We start from the raw sequence: 19,810 nt of genomic DNA on the forward strand, positions 1-19,810 counted from the left end.
TAAGCTAGAATAATAAACAACTGCAAAGTTTTAGCAACTTATAACAACAAAGATGTATTTCTTGCCTATGCTGCATGTTCATTTGCTTCTGAGTTGGCAGCAGGTTCTGCTCTGCATTTCCTCACTCAGGACTCAGGCTAATGGAGCTTCTCCTATTGTGGAACAGTGATGCTTGTCACGTTAGGAGGAAGAAACATAGGGCAAGCTGCACACTAGTTTCTTAAAGGCTTCAGCTCAAATGTCACACGTGTCGATCTGCTCACATTTTATTTGCCAAGTCACACAGCCTCACCTACCTTCAAGTGGCTGGAGAAGTGTGCCCAGAAGGAGGAGGCTGGGAATATTGAGGACTAGCCTCAACTATAGTAACTACCACACCTAAACTACGTTTTTAATTTCCATGACTCTAGTCCTCATTTCTAGGAGTTCTATTTTATTCTTTTTTGATAATTGTATTCTTTTATTATCATGTTTCTGATTCATTTTTTATGCGTCTGATAATTTTAAACATAGCTTTTAAAAAAAATTTATCAAATTGTTTTATTATCTGCAGTCCTTAGGATGTGATCCTGTTGTTTGGTGTGTCTGATGATTCGTGCTCATGGTGGATGGTTTTCTTGTGTATTTTGTAATTCTATACTGTGAACTCATCTTCAGTGAGGCTTTATGTAGAGGAATCTGTAGCCGCACCTGACGCAGGAAGGGTTAATAATCACTGGAAAAGGCTTGCCAACAAACTGACCCAGAGGTGAGAAGGCCAGTTAGCTAATGAGGGGTAAGACCTCCAGGGCGGGGCAATCTAAGCCAGGCACGGTCGCCTGGGGGCACAGATGGAGACAGGAGGGGCCGTTGCCTAGGAGGCCTTGCATGCTCCTAGATAAAAATATACGAGCACAGCAATAACATGATAATATCAAAACAGAGGCCAAGGGAGGGCTCCTTGAGAAATCACTGAGAATTCTTGGCATTCACTAATTACATTGTCCAGAACACCTGTGTATGTTTAATAGATGTAAGCTATGTATATATTGAAACGCTGGTTATAATAAACTCAGAATGGCCATCAGCCCTCTCCGCATCTATCCTGATGTGTACATTGGATTGCAACACTGACAGAATCCTGTGTGGCCTGGGTGGAGGGTGTCTCTCTCCAGAGTGGCTCTCTGTTTCTGGCAGTGTTCCTAGAGGCATCACCGTGATGGTCTTTTCAGATTCTCCACATATCGCATCATCACTTCTGTTGTGGATGCACTTTTGGGGAACACACTTTTCCCATGAAGAAGGAGAAAGTATTTTTTTTGCTACTAGAGCCCAGGGTGAAACAATCAAACTTCCTTGATTTCTCTGTTGTTTCTTGAGTGTTTCTTTCGTGTCCAAGTTCTGTCTAAAGATGCAGTCCTTGGAAAGTCTTAACTTTCTATGGGAGTCTTAGAGTCAGCTCTCTGCCATGTATGCTCGAGGGCTCATCTCAGATTGCATGCAGGTGCAAAAGCCCAGATCCCAGATAACTGAGGCTGACTCTTGGCCCCGAGGAAGCTGCAGGGTCAGCTTGGTTTCAGTTCTCTTTTCTTTTCTTGTCTCTGAGTATTTCAATCTCTTTTCTTGTAGATTCAGCTTTTCTTTTAGACTAATGTTGGCTTAACTTTATCCAGCAGAAGCTTCAAAGTATTTGTGGTCCAAGGATTTTCAAGTTTTCCAGTCAGTCAAAATAGCAGAACCAGAAAATATTCTTTACATATGAAGAGTTCATACAAATTAATAAAATATCAATCTTACAACTGGGCAAAAGATATAATTAGAGAATTTACACAAGTGGAAATACAGATGTCCAATAAACATTTGAAAGGGTCAAGAAATACAAATTAAAACTATGAGATGAGATACAACTTTGGCCCATCAAAGTAAAAAATATTCTTGAAAAGAAAGGACAAGAATGTCAATGGCACAATAAATCGAGCATTATTGTAACCCATTAAATGGAAACATCGATGAGTTATTTGCTTTAAGAGCCTTATAAGTACTTCTTCCCCCTAAGCTAGTATTTATACTTCTAGAAATCTATCTTAAGAAAATAATCCCAAATGCAGACAATTAGCATGTCCATCTTCAGGAAGAAAATAATAAGTGCTATATTTTTCTTCTAACTGTGTATCACCTTCTTGAAATCAGAGATATTTTTCTTTCACTGTAGTCTTCAGAGTCTCAGACATAGACAAAGTGTGCCAGAAATCATACAAAAGCTTAAAAACCAAGCACCATGAGGGAATGGCCACAGAGTGTCCGATGGACACACCTGTTGGGTGGGTGCTGGCCCTCTGCACCAGCCCATGCTGAGGTCTAGCTTGGAAAAACAGCAGAGTGGGAACAAATGTCTGAAAATCACTTATTCACCATTCAAGACTCAGTGACTGTCTCTGTATTGTAAACACTTTCTCATCCCCCTGGACTGAATGTGGGACTCGGAAGTGTGCTCCCCGCGGAAGTGTGCTTACCTCTGTTACTGGTTACACTGCCCTGCCCTCCCCGCGGGTTGGGAGCTCCTTTGAGTCAGAAACTGTGTGCCCTTTACCTCTATATTCCAGTATCACATGAGGCACACCAAAGGTGCTCAATAAATGTCTGTAGAATGAATGAATGAGACTCATGGGTAACTGTGCTCATTCCATAAATCTTGGGTTCGCAGGAGACCTTGCCCCTCGCAGGATGATAATGTAAGAGTCCATGTATTAAGATTTCTTTGGTGGCAACTTCCCCAACTTCCAACTCTGACAGAGCAGTTTGTTAGAGGCCCAGACGCACGGGGTCAGAGGCCTGGCTGCCAGGATCGCAAGCAGACAGTCTGCAGCGTGTGTCCACTGCCTTCAGCCTCTGGGAAGCATCACTGATATTCCCCAGGAAACTTGTGAAACCTCCTGTTTATAAAGGTTTCTCCCTCTGTTATACTTTCTGTACTTTCCCTGCGCCTGCTCTTGGTTACACGGATGTTTGCATTCCACAGGGATTCCTGTCGCTAAAAGGTCTGTTTTCTCCTGCTAACACCACCCTCGTCAGCCAGAGCCCAAACCCTGGCAGTTCCCAAGGAGAGATCCTGGTCCCCAGGCACCGTCTTCCTCCTCCTGGACGGCGGCAAGAGCCTCCTCACGCGTCTCTCCAGGCCTCAGCGTCTACGCTCCCTAACGCACTGCCCACTCTGAAGTCAGACAAATCTGCTGAAAATAAAATCTGACATGTCAGGTGGCATAAACTTACCAGTGACTCTTTATTGCCTGGAGGACAAAGGCCTCAATTATCAGCATGGCCTGGCATGTGGCCCTGGCCTACCAAGTCTTGCCTTCAACTTGACATCGTCACACTAGAATACTGCAACCACATCAGTTTGTTTCCTGTTCTCTCTCCAAGCTCCACATCTTTGTACACGCTGTTTCTTCCACCTGGGATGTAGCTCTCCCTCTTGCCTGCAGAACTCCTATTTTTACTTTAAAATGCTGCCCAGCTGCCACCCCTCTGTGAAGCTTTCCTTGACTCTCTCGAGCAGAATCAGGTGGCCCCTCCTCTGTGTTCCTGGAACAATTTGTATAGAATGTTTTTTTAAAGAGAGTATTTTTTTTAAAACCTTAGTCTTGCCCATGAGTCTGCTGTTTATCTCAGCGATGTCTCCTTAGCCAGGCCCTCACTCCACCCCCGCTGCCCAGACTTCATCTCTTGCCTAGACGGTCGTAATAGCAGCTTCCCATGGGCTTCCCTGTCCCTGGTTTTGCCCCACTTATGTAACTGCCACACCGTAGCCAGAGGGAATCTTCTAAACAAATATGATTGGGTCATTTCCCCGATTGGTTGGATCCTTAATGCTTTCTAGGATAAAGTCCAAATTTCTTAGCATGTGCTGCCTAAAAGGGGGCTCTAAGGCACAAAGACTATAGTGTCTGGGGTCTGTCATTTCACAAAGTTGCAGCCTGTGGGCTTTGCATCAATGGTCAGCTGCTCTGGTTAATTGTGTCAGGAGTTGCTCGGGGCCATTCGTGTTTTCTGGTTCCAGGCCCCCAGGCTCACTGGAGCAGCTGCGAGGCCCCTGTGGGCAGCACTGGGCAGGCACAGTGAGCCTTGCTCAACCTGAAGCAGGTCCTGGGGCTGCCCTGATAGCTGTGATTCTAGCCTGGAGTCATCAGGGACCCAGACTGCAGGGCCAAGTTGGGGCAAGAGTCAGACCTTACCAGAGGGGCCACAGCTGCGGCTTGAATTCTGATTTGCAAGTTTTTTAAACTCCATGAGCTCCGCATGGTCCTTCTCATACGTCCTCTTCAGATTCTCCACATACTGCATCATCACCTCTGTGGCCTTCGACATGCGCTTTTCCTGCAGGGAAGGAGAGCGTGAGTGCACAGGGCAGTTGGAGGAAAGGCCCGTGGGCATTTGTTTGCTCAGAGCAGGGCTCTGGGCTGGGAGAATTGGAAGGATACAGGGACCAATCAGACGTGACTCTGCCCTGTAAGAGTCTGCTGTCCGCCATGTGAGCTGAGAGGGGGACTGAGGCACCTGCGCTCAGGAAGAACCAGAACAAGCACAGCCACAGCGTGTCAGGGGATGAGAGGTAGGAGGAGGCACCTCTGCCTGCAGAGAAAGGGCCAGAGAGGCTTCCTGGAGATGGAGTGAAGTGGATGTAGGGCGTGGGCAGCGTCTGGGCGTGGAGGGCAGGAGGGACAGAGAGCATTCAGGCCAGGAACTCCAAGAGCAAAGGTCCAGGGCCAGGACATCACAGGGCTTGCATCTGGGTGAGGTTTCTCCTCCAGACAGGAGTCTTTGGAGAGTGAAAGGGGGCAGTATTAAGAATTATGCTGGGACAATAGGCGTATACCAGTACTGTCTGGAAAACCAGGAAAGTATAGGTCCTCTTACATGTGTAAGAATCAGCTAGCAGTTGGGTTTGTTTGCAAGAAGAAAAGGGAGTTAGGGCTGGGTTGTGAAGGATCTTGAATGCTGGACTAAGGAATTGGGACTTTTTCTGAAGGAAAAGGGGAGCCATCTAGTGCCTTAAAGTAAGGGAGTGACATAATCAGGCCCCCAAGTAGAGACTGGACTGAAGGGAGTGAGAGCAACAAGGAAAGAGAGGACAGGTGCCTGAACCAGTCTAGAGGAACCGGAGAGAAAGCTGAAGACTGACAATGGAAGCTAGGGGTGGGGAAGCCATCAGAGAAGGCTGAAGCCTGGAGCGAGCAACACGTGGGCTGAGAACACGTTTGGGAGGGCTGTAGAGACGGAGGAAGGTTTTCTCTGCTTATGCTCTTGGATCCCTCAGAGAGCCCAGCCCAAGGCCTGCCCGGCCACAGAGGGACACGCTCAGTGACCATCCCCTGGAAAAGTCCGTGCAGCCGTGAGCTGAGCCCAGCTGCTCCCTCAAGCTCTGCCTTTGTTGCTGCTCCCAGCTGGAGTGACTTCTCGGGTGCTGCTGCTGAGTCAGGCGCCCGTTCCCCGGAAGAACACTGGGGTGGGACAGCACAGCGGCCTGTCCTTCCTTCATTCTACGAAAACTGCTTGGGGTTGTGCCACAGAACTCTCCGCTGATGCAATCGATGTAGCAGGGCAGGGGTCCACGGGAACAGCAGCAGTGGTAATAACATCTAGGTGCTTAACAAGTATCTCAACATCCTATATGGTAGACACTGTCATCACCTGCATTTTACCGTTGGAGAAGCTGGAGCACAGAGAACTCGGGAACTGGCCCAACGTCGCACAGTGAATCCTGGTGGAGCTGGGATCAGACCTCAGGCAGTCTGATCCCAAGACACCATCCTGGATCAGGGTGGCGCCCGGGGTGCTTCAGGGTTTCAAAGTGGCCGAGAGGAAGCCAGCCCTGGGCCTACACCGCTGCCCTGCCACTCACAAGTGCCATTACCTGTCTGAGACTTCATGTCTTCATCGGGGAATAAGGATATTTACTTTACAGGGCTGCCTGGAGGATTAAATGAAATGAAATAGTTTTTCCTAAAGAATGTTTTGCCAAATATTAGTTCCATGGGAGTTGAACAGGTATTTTCCGAGAAAAATAAAAGGGGGGATGGTTCTTCAGTGAAATATATTTGGGAAATCCATAGATAAAGTTAAACAGGCTTCTGCACCATAGGGCTTCTCAGAGCTTTGATTATGCCAACACGTATAGACATCTCCAAGAAAGGGAGGTAGAACGCAGCAGTTCCCAAACTTATGTGTCCACAGAAAGCTTTTTCCAAGGAGAATCTCGAGGGTTTAGCGGTCCACCAAAAATACTCTGAGAAAACCACAATAACATACGTAGGATGTCTGGCACAGAGGAAGCCATCAGTAAGTGGCATCTGTGGTTGTCACTGCTTACACTATTGCTCTAGGTACTGCGGGCAGAGCAGAGCCAGTCAGCAGGGCTGGGGGCTGGCGAGGCTCACCTGGCGGACGGCCCCCACCATCTCGGCTCGGCTGGAGAGGCGAGCAGCCAGGCGATGCAGGACAGCGATGTCCTCCAGCAGCTTCTGGTAGGTCTCCCGGTGCTCACAGTGGTGCCAGAGTGAAGCTGAGGACTGAAGAGTGAGAAGGAACATCACCCGGGGTCCTCACATACCAAGACTTAGTTGGGCTCTCACAAGATGAGCCCTGGCTCCCATCCTGGCTGAGAGGAGTGGCCTCTGCAGGGCTCAGGCTATAGCTGCTTCTGGGGATTGGAGAAGCCCAATGTGGACACTCTATACCTGGCTGGCCTGAAAGGAGGGAATCACATCCAGGTCTCTTGTGCCCAAGGAGCTCCCTTTGCCATCCTAGATCACCCAGCCCCCTCCTAGGAGGTCCCAAGGCCTCAGAGGCCTTAGCCACAGCCCCGAGGTAACCAGGCCTTCAGGATTTCTGCCTCAGCTCCTCCCGGCTCTCTGAGGAAGACTCTGTCCAGCTCAGGGCCTTGGCCTGATTTCCCCTTTCAGGAGACTCTACTTGGTGCCTGAGAAAAGCAGGACACCCAGCATAGCCCTTGAAGACAGTCCCTCCTCCAAGGATTCCCCAGTCAGGCTCCATGATTACCGTAATGGAAGCTTTGAAGTTTTCCAGTTCCTTCTCTGTGTTCTCTTCTGTCAGGTTGCGTTCCCTTTCAGCCTGGTGAATTCTAGATTCCAGGGTGTAGCTGTCATTTCTAAAGGCCAAGGACAGTTGTACAAACACGTTCTGTTGGGAACAAGAGCGTGGGAGAGGTGCTAGGAGGAGTTATCACTGAGAACAAGGCTACAGGTGTGTTTCTTGTACGAGCATTTTCCATCGGCTCCTGGAACCATCACCAAAGCAGCCATGCGCAAGTGAAATTCTCCCTTCACAGTAAACTGCACAAAAGATGGTGAAGCAGTAACCTGAGGTCCATGGTAGGTCCTTCCCAGGACCAGAAGACCAAATGCATTTTACTGAAAAATAATGAAAGAATAACACTTTGCATTTCCCTGAATTTCAAGAAAATAACATCCTGTATTTGGGTTTAGATAAACTCAGGCCAACACAGCTGATTGTGTAAGCAGTTTGGATTCATGCTAGGATTTATTGCACGTGGGTTTTGGAGGTTTCACATGAAACTACTGTATTTAAAGAAAATTTGAGCGGTAAGCCTTGTTGAGTTCAACCAGCCTCTTGCCCGAGTATTCTAAATCCCACGTTGAAAGCAGCTTTAAGAAGCTGCCAGGAGATAAAATAAGGCCAGGTATGATTCTGTTAGAAGCTTTCTGGAACAAATATTCCATGCCAAAAATGAATGAACTTTGAAAGGTAGTATATTGATCAGGCATGGAATTCCTGGAATAATAGGACACTGATGGGGAGGAGAAATAGACAGATGGACTCCACGCAGGGAGGAAGCAACGGCCTTCGTTTTCACAGCCTTCGTCTGCCCTGCCTCAGTCCAGAGGTAGCAGATTCATATACTCACTGTCAGCTCACTCTGCCTGAGCTTCTGACGTTCATGTAACATGGCCCATGCTGGGCAGACGTCTCCAGACGGAGAACTGAAGGCCCTGAAGAGCCAGTGATGGCGACGATAGCAGTATTGAAAGCTGCTCCTTATGGAGCACCAGCTGTGTGCCAGCACTGCCGTAAGTTTTCTGCACTTTAGCTCATTTAATCCCACAACAACTCTCTAAGATAGGAACCTGTTATATCCACTTTATGGGTGAAGAGACTGAGACCAGGGAGGCCACTAACTTGTTCAAGGCGACACAGGGAGTGGCAGAGCCAGGACTCAACCTCAGGTTATCTGATGCTGGTGTACATCTGAGGACGGGAGCTGCTGTTCAGCAGACCGCCCACGGCCCGTCTTCACCAGTGTCAGGGGGGACATTCTCCGTCCTACTCAAGCCTCAGGCGGGTTGAGTTTATCCATAACGCTCACTGTTTAGTTCGCTACCCCTGGTTACCTCCTCAACGGCAGTGTGACGTGGAGTCCTGAATTTAGTCGGAACACTCGGGTCCAAATGTTGGTTCTGCTAAGCTGATCTGGGACCTTGGGGAAGTTATTTAATCACTCAGTTTCCTCCTTTTTCTAATTCCTGCCCTACCTGTTTCTCAGAGCTGACGGGAGGATCAGCTGAGAGGATGGATCTGAGTGTGCCATGAACTGTAAGTGCAATGACTGTGTGCAAGGAGCTTGTTACTCCCTGTGGCAGATGTTTCACATTGTCTGTCTTCCTCTGCTTATGGGGTCCACTGGGTCTCAGGAAGGGTATGCTCATTTTCTTGTTATCCATGGCAAGCCAAGCTATAGTCTTTATAGACTGTAAAAGCTTCCATCCTCTCAGCCCAAAGTGAAGAATTCTGGAATCATCCATGTTCTTGCTCCCTTCCTTCTATCAACTCCAGGAGAATTGTCTTGGAACCAAACTGGTGTGGCATCCACAGTCCTCATTGGTCTTCTTGACTGTGTTCTCTTTGTCCATCTACCCCTTCACCAGAATGAAACCAGACAAACTCCTCTCCGCTCACTCACCACCCCGATGGGGACAGCATCTCTACAGAGACAAAGAGGCCCCAAGGGCAGCAATGGGGGATCGGGAAGGCCGGAGAGCTGACAGCACAGCCTCCCTGGGAGCCTGGCTGAGCTGGCTTCCTTACATCTGAAACCCTCGACGCGAAGCACCTTCTTCCTCCAGACTTCCTCCAAAGTTTGAAACTTGAAATCTGACCATCTTTTAATCATCTTGAAATAAATTTGACTCAAGTCTGCAGCCTCCCAGCTGACTTTGTGTATCTAAGTTATACTTTTAAAGAATATAAACAATCCTTGAAGGAATGTGGAATTTCCAACTACCTTCTCATCTCTCAGCAAATCTGTCAAAATCTTCCATTAACCATAGGGGGGATCCCAGCGGCTCAGTAGGGCTGACCCCGATGTCCATATTACCCAACCGACACTCATTCTCATTTTTGCATTAAAATGTGAGGGCAGAGGCTGGAGAAGGGAATGTTTCGAATAAACCAGGCACTAAATTTCACAAAGCACCGGTGTTACTTACCTCAACTTCCTTTTCAGTGAGTGGAGGGGCACTGTGAAAAAGAAAAGACACGCTAATGAACTTCACCCAACCTATGAAATAAACCAAAAGGTGACTTCGAATGACCAGCAGACCATGTGCTTCTGGGAGTGGAGTAAGCCGAGTTGGTGAGATGGAAAAGACACAGGGTCCCCTTGTGTGAGCTCTGTAACCCAGGCACTATTTTCCAGATATTGACTCCTAGAGGAAGCGTGGTGGAAAATACTGGATCCTGGAGTTGGTCCTCCACCAGTGCCTCTGCTGTCTGTGACTTTGGGCAAGTTATTTAATCTATGTTTGCTCAGCTGTAAAATGGGAATAATAATATCTACCTTGCAGGAGTCTTACAAGGAATATGCGTCTGTATGCATGCATCTTTATGTATAAATATATATATGTGTGTGTATTCACGTATATATGACACTCGCACATGCATTTGTGTACATAAACATGCATATATGTGTGCACGTACGTGTGTGTAGACACGCATGAACATTCACACGTGGGGGCCCTCAGGAGGTGTAAGCTATTATTATGACTGACTCACAGGCTTGTCGTGAGGACTTCATCAGAAAATGCATGAGCTATGTGCTTTATAAACTGGACACATCTGAGTAGCCATTATAATTTGGGGGGAGCTGTCCAGGTCTGCAAAGGCTGACCCTCCTCCTGCCTCTGAGGGTTGGGACAGGGTGCATGTGGAACAAAGAAGACAAGGCAGGAAAGAGGAGCCAGAGCTCCAACCTCCTCTGATGGCTGGAATCAGAGCTCGGGCAAGAAAGTCCCGGCGGGCACAGAGGTGTCCTTTGCTCTGCACACGTGCTCTGTGCTGCGGCTGCCACTGGTCCTGCTGGTAACTAACGCCAGCCCCGTTCTGAGACCCGGACAACATAAATACTGCTCGGGCCCTTTCCTGTGCTGGGGTGGGAGGACCGGGAGGGGTCCTATCGACGTCACAGACTTGGCCACAGAGTGTGCTATCGATAAGATTCTCAGGAAACACAGCTTCCTCCCTTTGACAGGTGTGGAGGGACCACAGGAGCAAAGGTAGGGGTCAGCTGCTCTGCAAGGGGCAGGTTCTCACCCCCGGCAAGGGGCTGTGAGAGCTTCCTGTCAGGATGAGGCAACAAGACCCCACGGCCGTCACGTCAGCAGAGTGCAGAGCACGGGGTAAACAACAGCAAAGATGTTTGACGCTGACAGTTCTTGTCATAGCGCCACCTGTCAGGCCCTTTCCTCTGTGGGCGGGCCAACACCGTCTCGACTGTCACAGAGAGCGTGCATGCATGGCTTGAACGAGTTATCAGTTTCCCTCTGCATGTTTTTCACTCGTGGCTTAGTTTGGATATTATGTGAAACTTACATATTTTCATCAGTTATTAACCAAACATTTTTCCATTTTGGTGACTCACTTTCTGCTTTTTAAAAAAACGTATCAAGGCCTGAGTACTCAGGGAGGTGTAATTTAGGTAAAAAGCCGCAGGACATGGCCAGCTCCTGACGCAGAGAGCTATATCTTGTGAACTGGCCTGTGCAGCCAGAGGGCAGAGCCATGGGCCTCCAAAAAGACAGACACCTAGCAGGTGATGTACCAGGAGACACTCTGGATGGCATTGCCTGCCTCAGAATTCAAACTCCCTTAATAGGTCTTAGAATAAAACCAGGGTGCTCTGTGAGCTGGTCCCTACCAGGCTCTCCTCTTGCCACTCTCTAGCCACAAGGGCTATTCTACCCCTCAAACACACTTATCTCATTGTGGCCCCAGGGCCTTTGCATTACTGTTCTTCCGTTATTTTTCACTCTCTTTTGTGACAGTTTTATTGAAATATAATTCACATACCATAAATATTTACCCTTTTACAATTTACAATTCAGTAGTTTTTAGTGTATTCACAGAATTGTACAAGCCACCACTACAGTCAATTTTAGAATTTTTTTTGACCTCTCTAAACAGAAACCCTGTACCCATAAGCAGTCCCTCTCTATCTCCCTCCACCCCCATCCCGAGCCCTAGGCAACCACTAATCTACTTTCTGTCTCTATGGATTTCCCTATTCTGGACATTTCATATAAATGGAATCATACAACATGTGGTCTTTTGTGACAGGCTTCTTTCACTCACCATAACGTCTTTAAGGTTCATCCATGTGGTAGCATATTTTCATGGCTGAATAATACCCATCGAATGGATACATCACATTTTATTTATACATTCATCAATAGATAAAACATATGATTTGTTTCCACGTTTTGGCTATTATGAACAGTACTGTTATTGAAAATTAATGTACAAGTTTCTGTGTGGACATATATTTTCATTTCTCTTTGTTATATGCCTAGGAGTGGAATTGCTGGGCCATATGCTAACTCTGTGTTTAACTTTTTGAAGAACTGCCAAAGTGTCATTCCAAAGTGGCTGCACCATTTTACTGAGGATTCCAATTCCTTCACATCCTCACCAACACTTGTTATTGTCCACCTTTTTTTTTTTTTTTTTGGTGAGGAAGTTTGGCCCTGAGCTAATATCTGTTGCCAATCTTCCTCTTTTTGCTTGAGGAAGATTGTTGCTGAGCTAACATCTGTGCCAAGCTTCCTCTCTCTTGTATGTGGGATGCTGCCACAGAATGGCTTGATGCGTGCTGTGTAAGTCTGCACCCGGGATCTGAACCCGTGAACCCCAGGCTGCCAAAGCTGAGCACGTGAACTTAACCATTATGTCACAGGGCTGGCCCCTGTTCATCTTTTTTACTATAACCATTCCTGTGGATGTGAAGCGGTATCTCATGACAGTTTTGATTTGCATTTCCCTAATGACTCATGACGTTGAGTATCTTTTCATGAGCTTATTGACCTCTCATACATATTCTTTGAAGAAATGTCAACTTAAATCCTTTGCCCACTAAAAAAAATTAGTTACCTTTTTATTGAGTTACAAGAGTTCTTTATATATTCTGGAAACAAGTCCCTTATCAGATACCTGATTTGCACATATTTTCTCCTATTCTGTGGGTTGTCTTCTCACTTTCTTGATTGTATTGATTGCACCATAAAGTTTTAAATTTTGATGAAATACCATTAATTTGTTTTTCTCTTGTTGCTTGTGCTTTGGGTGTCATATCTAAGAAACCACAGACTAACCCAAGGTCATGGAGATTTGCTCCTATATTTTCTTCTAACAGTTTTATAGCATTAGCCCTTACATGTAGGCCTGTGATCCATTTTGAGTTAATTTTTGTGTATTGTGTGAGTTAGGGGTCCAATTTACTCTTTTCATGTGGCTGTCCAGTCATTCCAGCACATTTGTTGAAATCATTGACCTTTTTGTCTGAAAATCTCTTCACCAAAATCTTTGCCTGGATGGCTTCTTTTTGTCATTTGTTTGTCTCGGATTAATTACTACTTGACCTCAGAGGCCTTCCTTCACACTCCACCCAATGTTCCGTTCCCATGTTATTCTGTACATGTGCCTATTTCAAGGTCATTCTAGCAGCTTTGCTGTCTGAAATCATTCATTTGGTTACTTGAATATTATTTGTCTCTGCCCCTAGAATTTAAGCGCCATGAGAACAGGGACTGTGTCTGCTTGTCCTCCATTCTAAGGTCTGGCACAGAACAGGCACTCAATGAATATTTCTTGATTAAATGCCTGTTTATTGCTCCTGTTGGTGCTTGAGCTCGGCTACCTCACCCAGTGACATCTCCTCTTTGCACTCTTGTTAAACAGCCACTGACCATGTCCCTAATTTGGGTTCTAGATCTGGTTTTTCCATTGAACCCATTCAACTTGCTGACCCTATGAGCTCCTTTTCAGTATGGTCTGATCCCGATTTATACAGTCCACATAGAACATGAAACCAACTTCTTCCTCATACTCAAACTCAAGTGTAGGCCTGCCTCGTGGCATAGTGCTTAAGTTTGTGCACTCCGCTTAGGTGGCCCAGGGTTCCCCAGTTTGGATCCCGGGCATGGACCTAGCACCACTCATCAAGCGATGCTGTGGTGGTGACCCGCATATCAGAACTAGAAGGACCTACAACTGGGACATACAACTATGTACTGGGGCTTTGGGAAAGAAAATAAAGAAGAGGAAGATTGGCAATGGATGTTAGCTCAGGGCCAATCTTTCTCACCAAAAAAACCATACCTTTAAAAAAAAAAACCTCAAGTGTAATCCTCCCACATTTTGCTGGGGAAAGGAATCTTGAAGCTCCGGCTTTCTTCTGTTGGATGATATCTTAGACAATTTGTCCATCTACCCCAAGCCCCAAACCAGGGCTAGAGGGTTTGGAGCCCAACCAGCGGCCTAAGTTGAAAATAGCCTCTATTGAGGCGAGGAGCAGGGAGGCTGGTTTGGTGGTTGGAGCAGGGAGGTTGGGGATAGGCAGTGTGGCCATTGACACACGCATGAGAGCCACTGGCCTCAAGCTGAGAGCCTGGGCCTCATGCTTCAGAAGCTGATCTTATTCATTGACCATGCAGGTCCATGCAGGCCTAGTCTGGCCTCATGGTTGGCAGCTACAGCTGTTCACTTACTTATGGAAGATAGAACAGCTCAGTCTCCCTCTGCTGGGGAAGCTGGGGGAATCTAATTAGCTGGAGATGCTCCCTAATCATACTAATTAACTTCAACTTCACTGAGGAAAACTAAGCTCCTCACACTTGTGATCAGCCTCGCCCTTGCAGGCTGAAGAGCACCGATGATCGTTTTGGTATCTGTGACAGGCCCCTGGGATAGACAGAAGCATTAGGTCTGGAATCAGTCCACCCTGAGTTCAGTTCCTGACTCTGCTGCTTGCCACCATGTTGCTTTGCTTCTCTCTTCCCTCACTGAAGACAAACAAAATAAAATCTTCCTTTCCTATCTCCCTCGTTGTCACAAACACCAAAAGACACACAGCACGTCAACATCTCTGTAACCGGCCATGCACTTGGGGAGCTTCTCCTTCGGTTTCCTGCCTCTGGACCCCCTCTCTGCCTTCCACCAGGTGAACTGGTGCAGCTCACGCCCTCTCCAGCTGTGCATGCAGCCTGCTCTGACTTGTTCCCAGCACTTTTCCTGATGTGGGTTTAGTCACTAGGTCTCCTGAGTATTGCCCTGATGACTGTGTGTTTTAGGTGATTACAGTTTGAAATTTGAACATATCACACCCATTGGGCAAAACTTGTTTTCTTTTCATATTTATCCCAAATCAGGGAGCTCTGTGGGGCCTGATGCTCCTAGGGGCCTTTCCCCTGCAACAGTTTAGTCTCTGGGTTGCTGGGCTTGGCAGGAGCACCATCTGCAGGGACCCAGCCAATCCCCTATTGCTAGCTGGTAGCCTCTCTTCTCTCCCTTATACTCCCCACTGTTCACTTTTCAGTCCAGTTATCAATGGCCTGTCACGTGCTGATCTGGTCCTAAGTCCTTGCTCGACACCGTCTCCTTCAGCTAGCGCAGCAGCCCACCAATCACAGAGTACCTATGACCCCAGTTGTAAAGGTGAGGAGGCTGAGACTTGGGAAGCAAAGTCACTTTCTCCCCATGTGTGGAAGAACCTGGTAGGTTTTCCAAGCCATCCTTCTTCATGTGGTTCCAAACGTTCCACATCTCTAGCTACACAGATACCAGACCTGGAGTCTCCCAGGTATAGCTTAATGGTGGATCCAGGATTGAAAACATGCCTCCTGGCCCAAACCCCACCACCCTCTGCTACCCTGAGACTCTGGTGACCCTCACGCCCGCCTATGACCCCCGCCTGCTCTCTGAGTTGGAACTACCCCACCTGGCCCTTTCTTATTCTTTTTGTTTTGAATGTATTAGCCCTGGCTGGACCGTTGGACTTTGACCCTTCCAAGGCTGGTGCTCCTCTGTGAGCTTTCTAGAATCTAACCCAGGGTCCACCCAATACAGGGTCTTCTGCAGCTCATGCCTGATTTTACCTTCCAGGGAGAGACTTGTGGACCCGCAGCTTTCGCAGCAGCATGTCAGAAATATTGGGCATGACCTCCAAGCCACTCTTTGTCTCTTCTTCCTCAGTAGCTGGGGAGAGTTCAGAAGGGAGCCCTGGAAAAAAAAAGTGCTTGACTTATAAAATGTCTGTTTGAAATCATAGTAGTACTGTTGGCAACTGGCTTCAGGGCGTAAGGAAGAGCTTTAACATTTGTAAGAACCTAGTTATATGCCTGGGGCTTTATAATTGTTGTTTTATCCTCACAATGACCCAATGAGCTAGAACTTTATCATCTTGTTTTACAGGTGGGTAAACCAAGACTCAGCAAGGTTAATAACTTGCTTAAGGTCATGGAACTTGTAAATGGCATAGACAGACTTCAACCGAATTCTATCTTCTCAAAATTCTGTGTTCTTCCCATTGCTCCCCACAGTAGCAAGCAGGCTCTCGTGTCTGGGGTCTGAGGTTGGTTTCTGGCAACTAGAAGCTGATTGGCTCTTTGGCTATAATGTTTAGAAAAGTCCTCTCTCTTTGGCAGGCTTCTCAAGAGGGCTGTTGCCCAATTATTCTTCCTCAAATGAATTCAACAATCCCATCATCTGTGTCTGGCTGCTTATTTCAATGAGCCCATCCCTGGGGCACCAGAGGAGCCCATCGCCTCATTTGGAAGTGATGAGTCCGTCTCAGTGGTTTTTTTTTTTAATGAAGCAGATTTTCCATTAGCTATGACCATCGCTCTGCTAGAAATCAGCATCTGGTTCCGTATCTCCATAGATAGGAATAGAAACAGGGTAAAGCTAAGGTAGTTAGATCTTTTACAGATCTCAGAAATAGATGCCTCCTACTCAACAGAACCAATGAAAAGCCTTTCGTTATCTCCTGAAACTATTTTGGGTCTGTGCTCTGAAGGCAGAAAGAACAAACCACATACTCTGTTTCCCATAAATCTTTCTCCTATTTGAAGGCAGCTCTTGGCACCTCTCCAAAGCTTCCCATCTCCAGGCTCTAGCCCTGTTTTCCCGACTGCTGGTCATGGCCCACTATGGCCATGGCCTCTAGATCTCATCGCCTGCTTGCATGCCTTCTGGTTGTTGCTGTTCCAGAGGCCCTGATGTGCTCTAACAAGCTCTTAGCTAAGGAGGACACTGGCAAATGTCCCTGGCATTGATGTTTGTTATTCATGCAGCACAGACTTGCTGTGCCTTACCATGGGCTCACAGTACATTTAGCCTCATATCTCTTTCACTTAAGCCAAATCGGTCATCTTCATCCCATGCAATGGTTACTTTCCATTTGCATGCAGGACTTTATGGTTATGCATGCTTTACCATCTCTCATGGGTTTTGACCCAGCAGATTTCCAACCTGCTCAATCATTTTCCAGAATTGTAGGCTAGGCCAGAGTTCAGGACTATAGGCACAGTTGTGGTAGCCATGCAAATGGAGCTAAGATTGGGAGTCACGTGAATGAGAAGCCTCACCCTGAGAGCTCATGCAGAGAGAAGAAGAGGTATAGTTTGACTCAAGGTAAGGAAACATTGAACACTTTGAGCTTTCCAATAACAGAACAGCGTTCATGAGTTTCCAGGTACTCAAGGTATCCCAGCAAACCCCAGAGGGCCATGCGTCAGGGATGGGGCAGTCAGTCATCCTTCTTTGGATATAAGATTGGACCGGATGTTCTCTTAGTTACCTGTCACCTCTTGGGTTCTATCCTGGTATTTATTGCTCTCTGACATTTCCGTGTGACAGATGGGAAACCTTGTGGGGCCTCCAGCCTCACTCCACCTTTGTGTATCTACACTGCACCCAGCAGAGAGAGAATTAAGCAGTGGGATCCTGAGAAATCTATAGGATTGACTGAACCAGCTGAGATCTAATAATCAACTAAAAGTGATACCAGGGGATTTTGCCTAGAAAAGTCCCCTAGGTTGTGCAATGTACCCCCCACTCCCCGCCAAAAGCAACTAGTTAGGGCTTCTAGCCCTGCTAACCTGGCTCTCTGAAGAGTGACCCCAGAACGGGTGGATCCCAGAACTGGCCATCCTCCTCCTCAACTCAACCAGACTAACAATAACAATAAAAAATTTTAAAACCAACCAAAAATATACCAGCAACTCTCAAATACAGGAAAAGGTAAGAATCTTTAAAAGTAATGGCCAAAGAAAGACAGAACTTACTAGAAACAAATGTAGAGCTCCCACCCTTGATAACCCTTTCTTCTTCCCTCAAAGAATCAGTACTGAGAGGAAGATGCAAAAGGAAAAAATCTGACCAAGAGTGCAAAACCACAGAATGGGAAGGAAGTGGACTGAGCGGTGACCAGGCAGCCTGCGCAGGAGATTCAGAAAGTTTGTCTGCAGCAGAAGGATCTCTATTCCACCATAACAATCCTCCAGCAAGAGAAGGGGCCCCTGCTGCTGTTGGCTTTTCTTACTGAGGAGGAGGGGAGAGGAAAGTCAGAATGATTGCCCAGTATTATACCACAGCTGATTACTTCGGTCAACATGGAGGGATTTACCAGAACGGAAGACGAGAGAGAAAGTAAATAAAATAAGCCCCTGTGATGGAGTGAGTGGTGGGAGACACGTGGAAAGCCCCAACTGAAGCTGTCCCTCCCTCTTATGAGATATGGCATAGTGGCCAAAATCCTTGGATTTTTGTCTACCTTTTCCTTCCTGTCACTGGCAGGGTGGTAAGAGTAGCTGCTGGGAATAGTTGAGTCAAATCTGGAAAATAAACATCTGGGCATACTGTCTCTACAATTCTACCCTGAATGGGTGAAATAATCCATAACTTACTACTACCCACCCACAGGAATAAGATATGCCCCTACTTTGGTGTAATAAACTCAAGTGTTGGACTATGAACAAAATTATCTAAAAAGAGCAGAAACCAATCCGACAAACACCACTACCCACAGCTCCATCTGAACTTCCCCTTTCCCCACCACCCAAGCAGTAACAAGGCAGGCACAAAATACTCAGACCTCGACTAAGTGCCAGAGGAGGACAGACATCTCAGGTTAGGTAAGAAGGAGTCCGTGAAAATTGGCCTACACAATAATCTAGGTAAGGAGAAAATCCAGGTAGAAATGTCTGCATCAAAAAGAAAAAACATAAAAACAAATGACATGGCAACTACACAAAAATATTATCGTCAGAAGAGGAAGGAAAGAAGGAAGGAGATATAAAGGACAGGAGAAAGGAAACATGCAGGAGACAGATGTCAGGATGGAAACAAAGATACAGGAAACACAGCAAAAATGCATTTTTGTGCAAAATGTATACCACAACTGCTTTGACTCAGGAAGAAACTAGAACTTGAAGAAAATGAAAATAGGAAATCCGAGGTGAGATGAGAAGATCATACACAGATTGAAGAGGAGAACAATTTAAGGAAATAAATTGGAGACCAAAATAGCAGACCTCAGTGAGAAATTATAAAAATATAGAACTAACCAGTATGTTGGAAATATGAAGGAATAAAACAGATACACCCTCAAACTAAATTAGTAAGGAGGGTGGGGAAGGTTGAGATGAGTAAATGAGCATGGTGAAGGAAAGAAAGATTGAAGTCTTCGGAGATGGAATAATGACCCACCACTGAGACACTGATGAGAAATCTACAGATTATGGTGTCTCTGAAGTAGTGAACAAAACAACAAAGAACAAATTTAAAGACATAATAGAAGAAAAATTCTCCTCAATTGAAGGAAAAGGTGAACTTGCAGATTGAAAGAGCACACTAGGCTTAGAAAAAATACATATATGTGTATAAAGGAATGATTTCCCAACTACCCACACAGAAGGAGTCAGCCATCTACAGGGAATGGTAAGGGTTGAGGGATGCTGGAAACCAGCTGGTCTCAGACTTCTCAACAACGCTGAATACACTGTAGCATCTACAAAGTTCTGAGGGAAAGAGTCACCCAGAATTTATAACCACCCAAGTTGTCCTTCAAGACTAAAGATAACATTTTCAAACATGCTAGAATTCAGGGAACATAGCACCTCTGAGCCCCTCTAGGAAAACTATTGGATAATGAAATCCAGCTAAACAAAACATAACTCAAAATAATAAACTTGGGAATGGTGAGCCATAGTAGAGGGACTAGTGGTGAGCACTAAGTCCTTTTACATATAAGTTTAAGGCTAAACAGCCATGGAAGTTATGATTACAGAATAGAATGTAAATACTGTAACCTTAACAATAGAAAAAGAATACTTTATGATTTGTAGAGGTGGAGACGGAAAGGTAAGAAGAAATGTGAAGGTGGGAAGAAATGCTGCCATTCTCATCTTTTCCTGCGAGAAGTCAGTAACCCAAATTTGAAACGTGTAAAAACAGTAGCTCAGTGCCT

At 46.4% G+C, this 19,810-nt stretch overlaps 1 protein-coding gene and 1 long non-coding RNA gene across 11 annotated transcripts in view; one reads left to right on the forward strand and one right to left on the reverse strand.

Moving 5' to 3' along the window:
- Nucleotides 1–19,810, reverse strand: part of IRAG1 (inositol 1,4,5-triphosphate receptor associated 1) — a 142,218-nt gene that overhangs the window by 22,861 nt on the left and 99,547 nt on the right. For all 10 annotated transcript variants that reach the window (XM_070491091.1, XM_070491095.1, XM_014844181.3 and 7 more), the window contains 5 exons: nucleotides 15,438–15,561; nucleotides 9,501–9,531; nucleotides 7,036–7,176; nucleotides 6,414–6,545; nucleotides 4,212–4,353 (listed from right to left, as the gene is read on the reverse strand). In XM_070491091.1, coding sequence (XP_070347192.1) covers nucleotides 4,212–4,353; nucleotides 6,414–6,545; nucleotides 7,036–7,176; nucleotides 9,501–9,531; nucleotides 15,438–15,561 — 570 coding nt within the window. The remainder of the gene's footprint in view (nucleotides 1–4,211; nucleotides 4,354–6,413; nucleotides 6,546–7,035; nucleotides 7,177–9,500; nucleotides 9,532–15,437; nucleotides 15,562–19,810) is intronic.
- LOC139041147 (uncharacterized) lies at nucleotides 7,947–9,076 on the forward strand. Its single transcript, XR_011495883.1, has 3 exons — nucleotides 7,947–8,084; nucleotides 8,558–8,607; nucleotides 8,940–9,076. It is a non-coding gene; the product is annotated as an uncharacterized lncRNA (long non-coding RNA).

Source organism: Equus asinus, chromosome 20 (assembly GCF_041296235.1).
Source record: "Equus asinus isolate D_3611 breed Donkey chromosome 20, EquAss-T2T_v2, whole genome shotgun sequence".
In the NCBI taxonomy this organism is placed as follows: domain Eukaryota; kingdom Metazoa; phylum Chordata; class Mammalia; order Perissodactyla; family Equidae; genus Equus; species Equus asinus.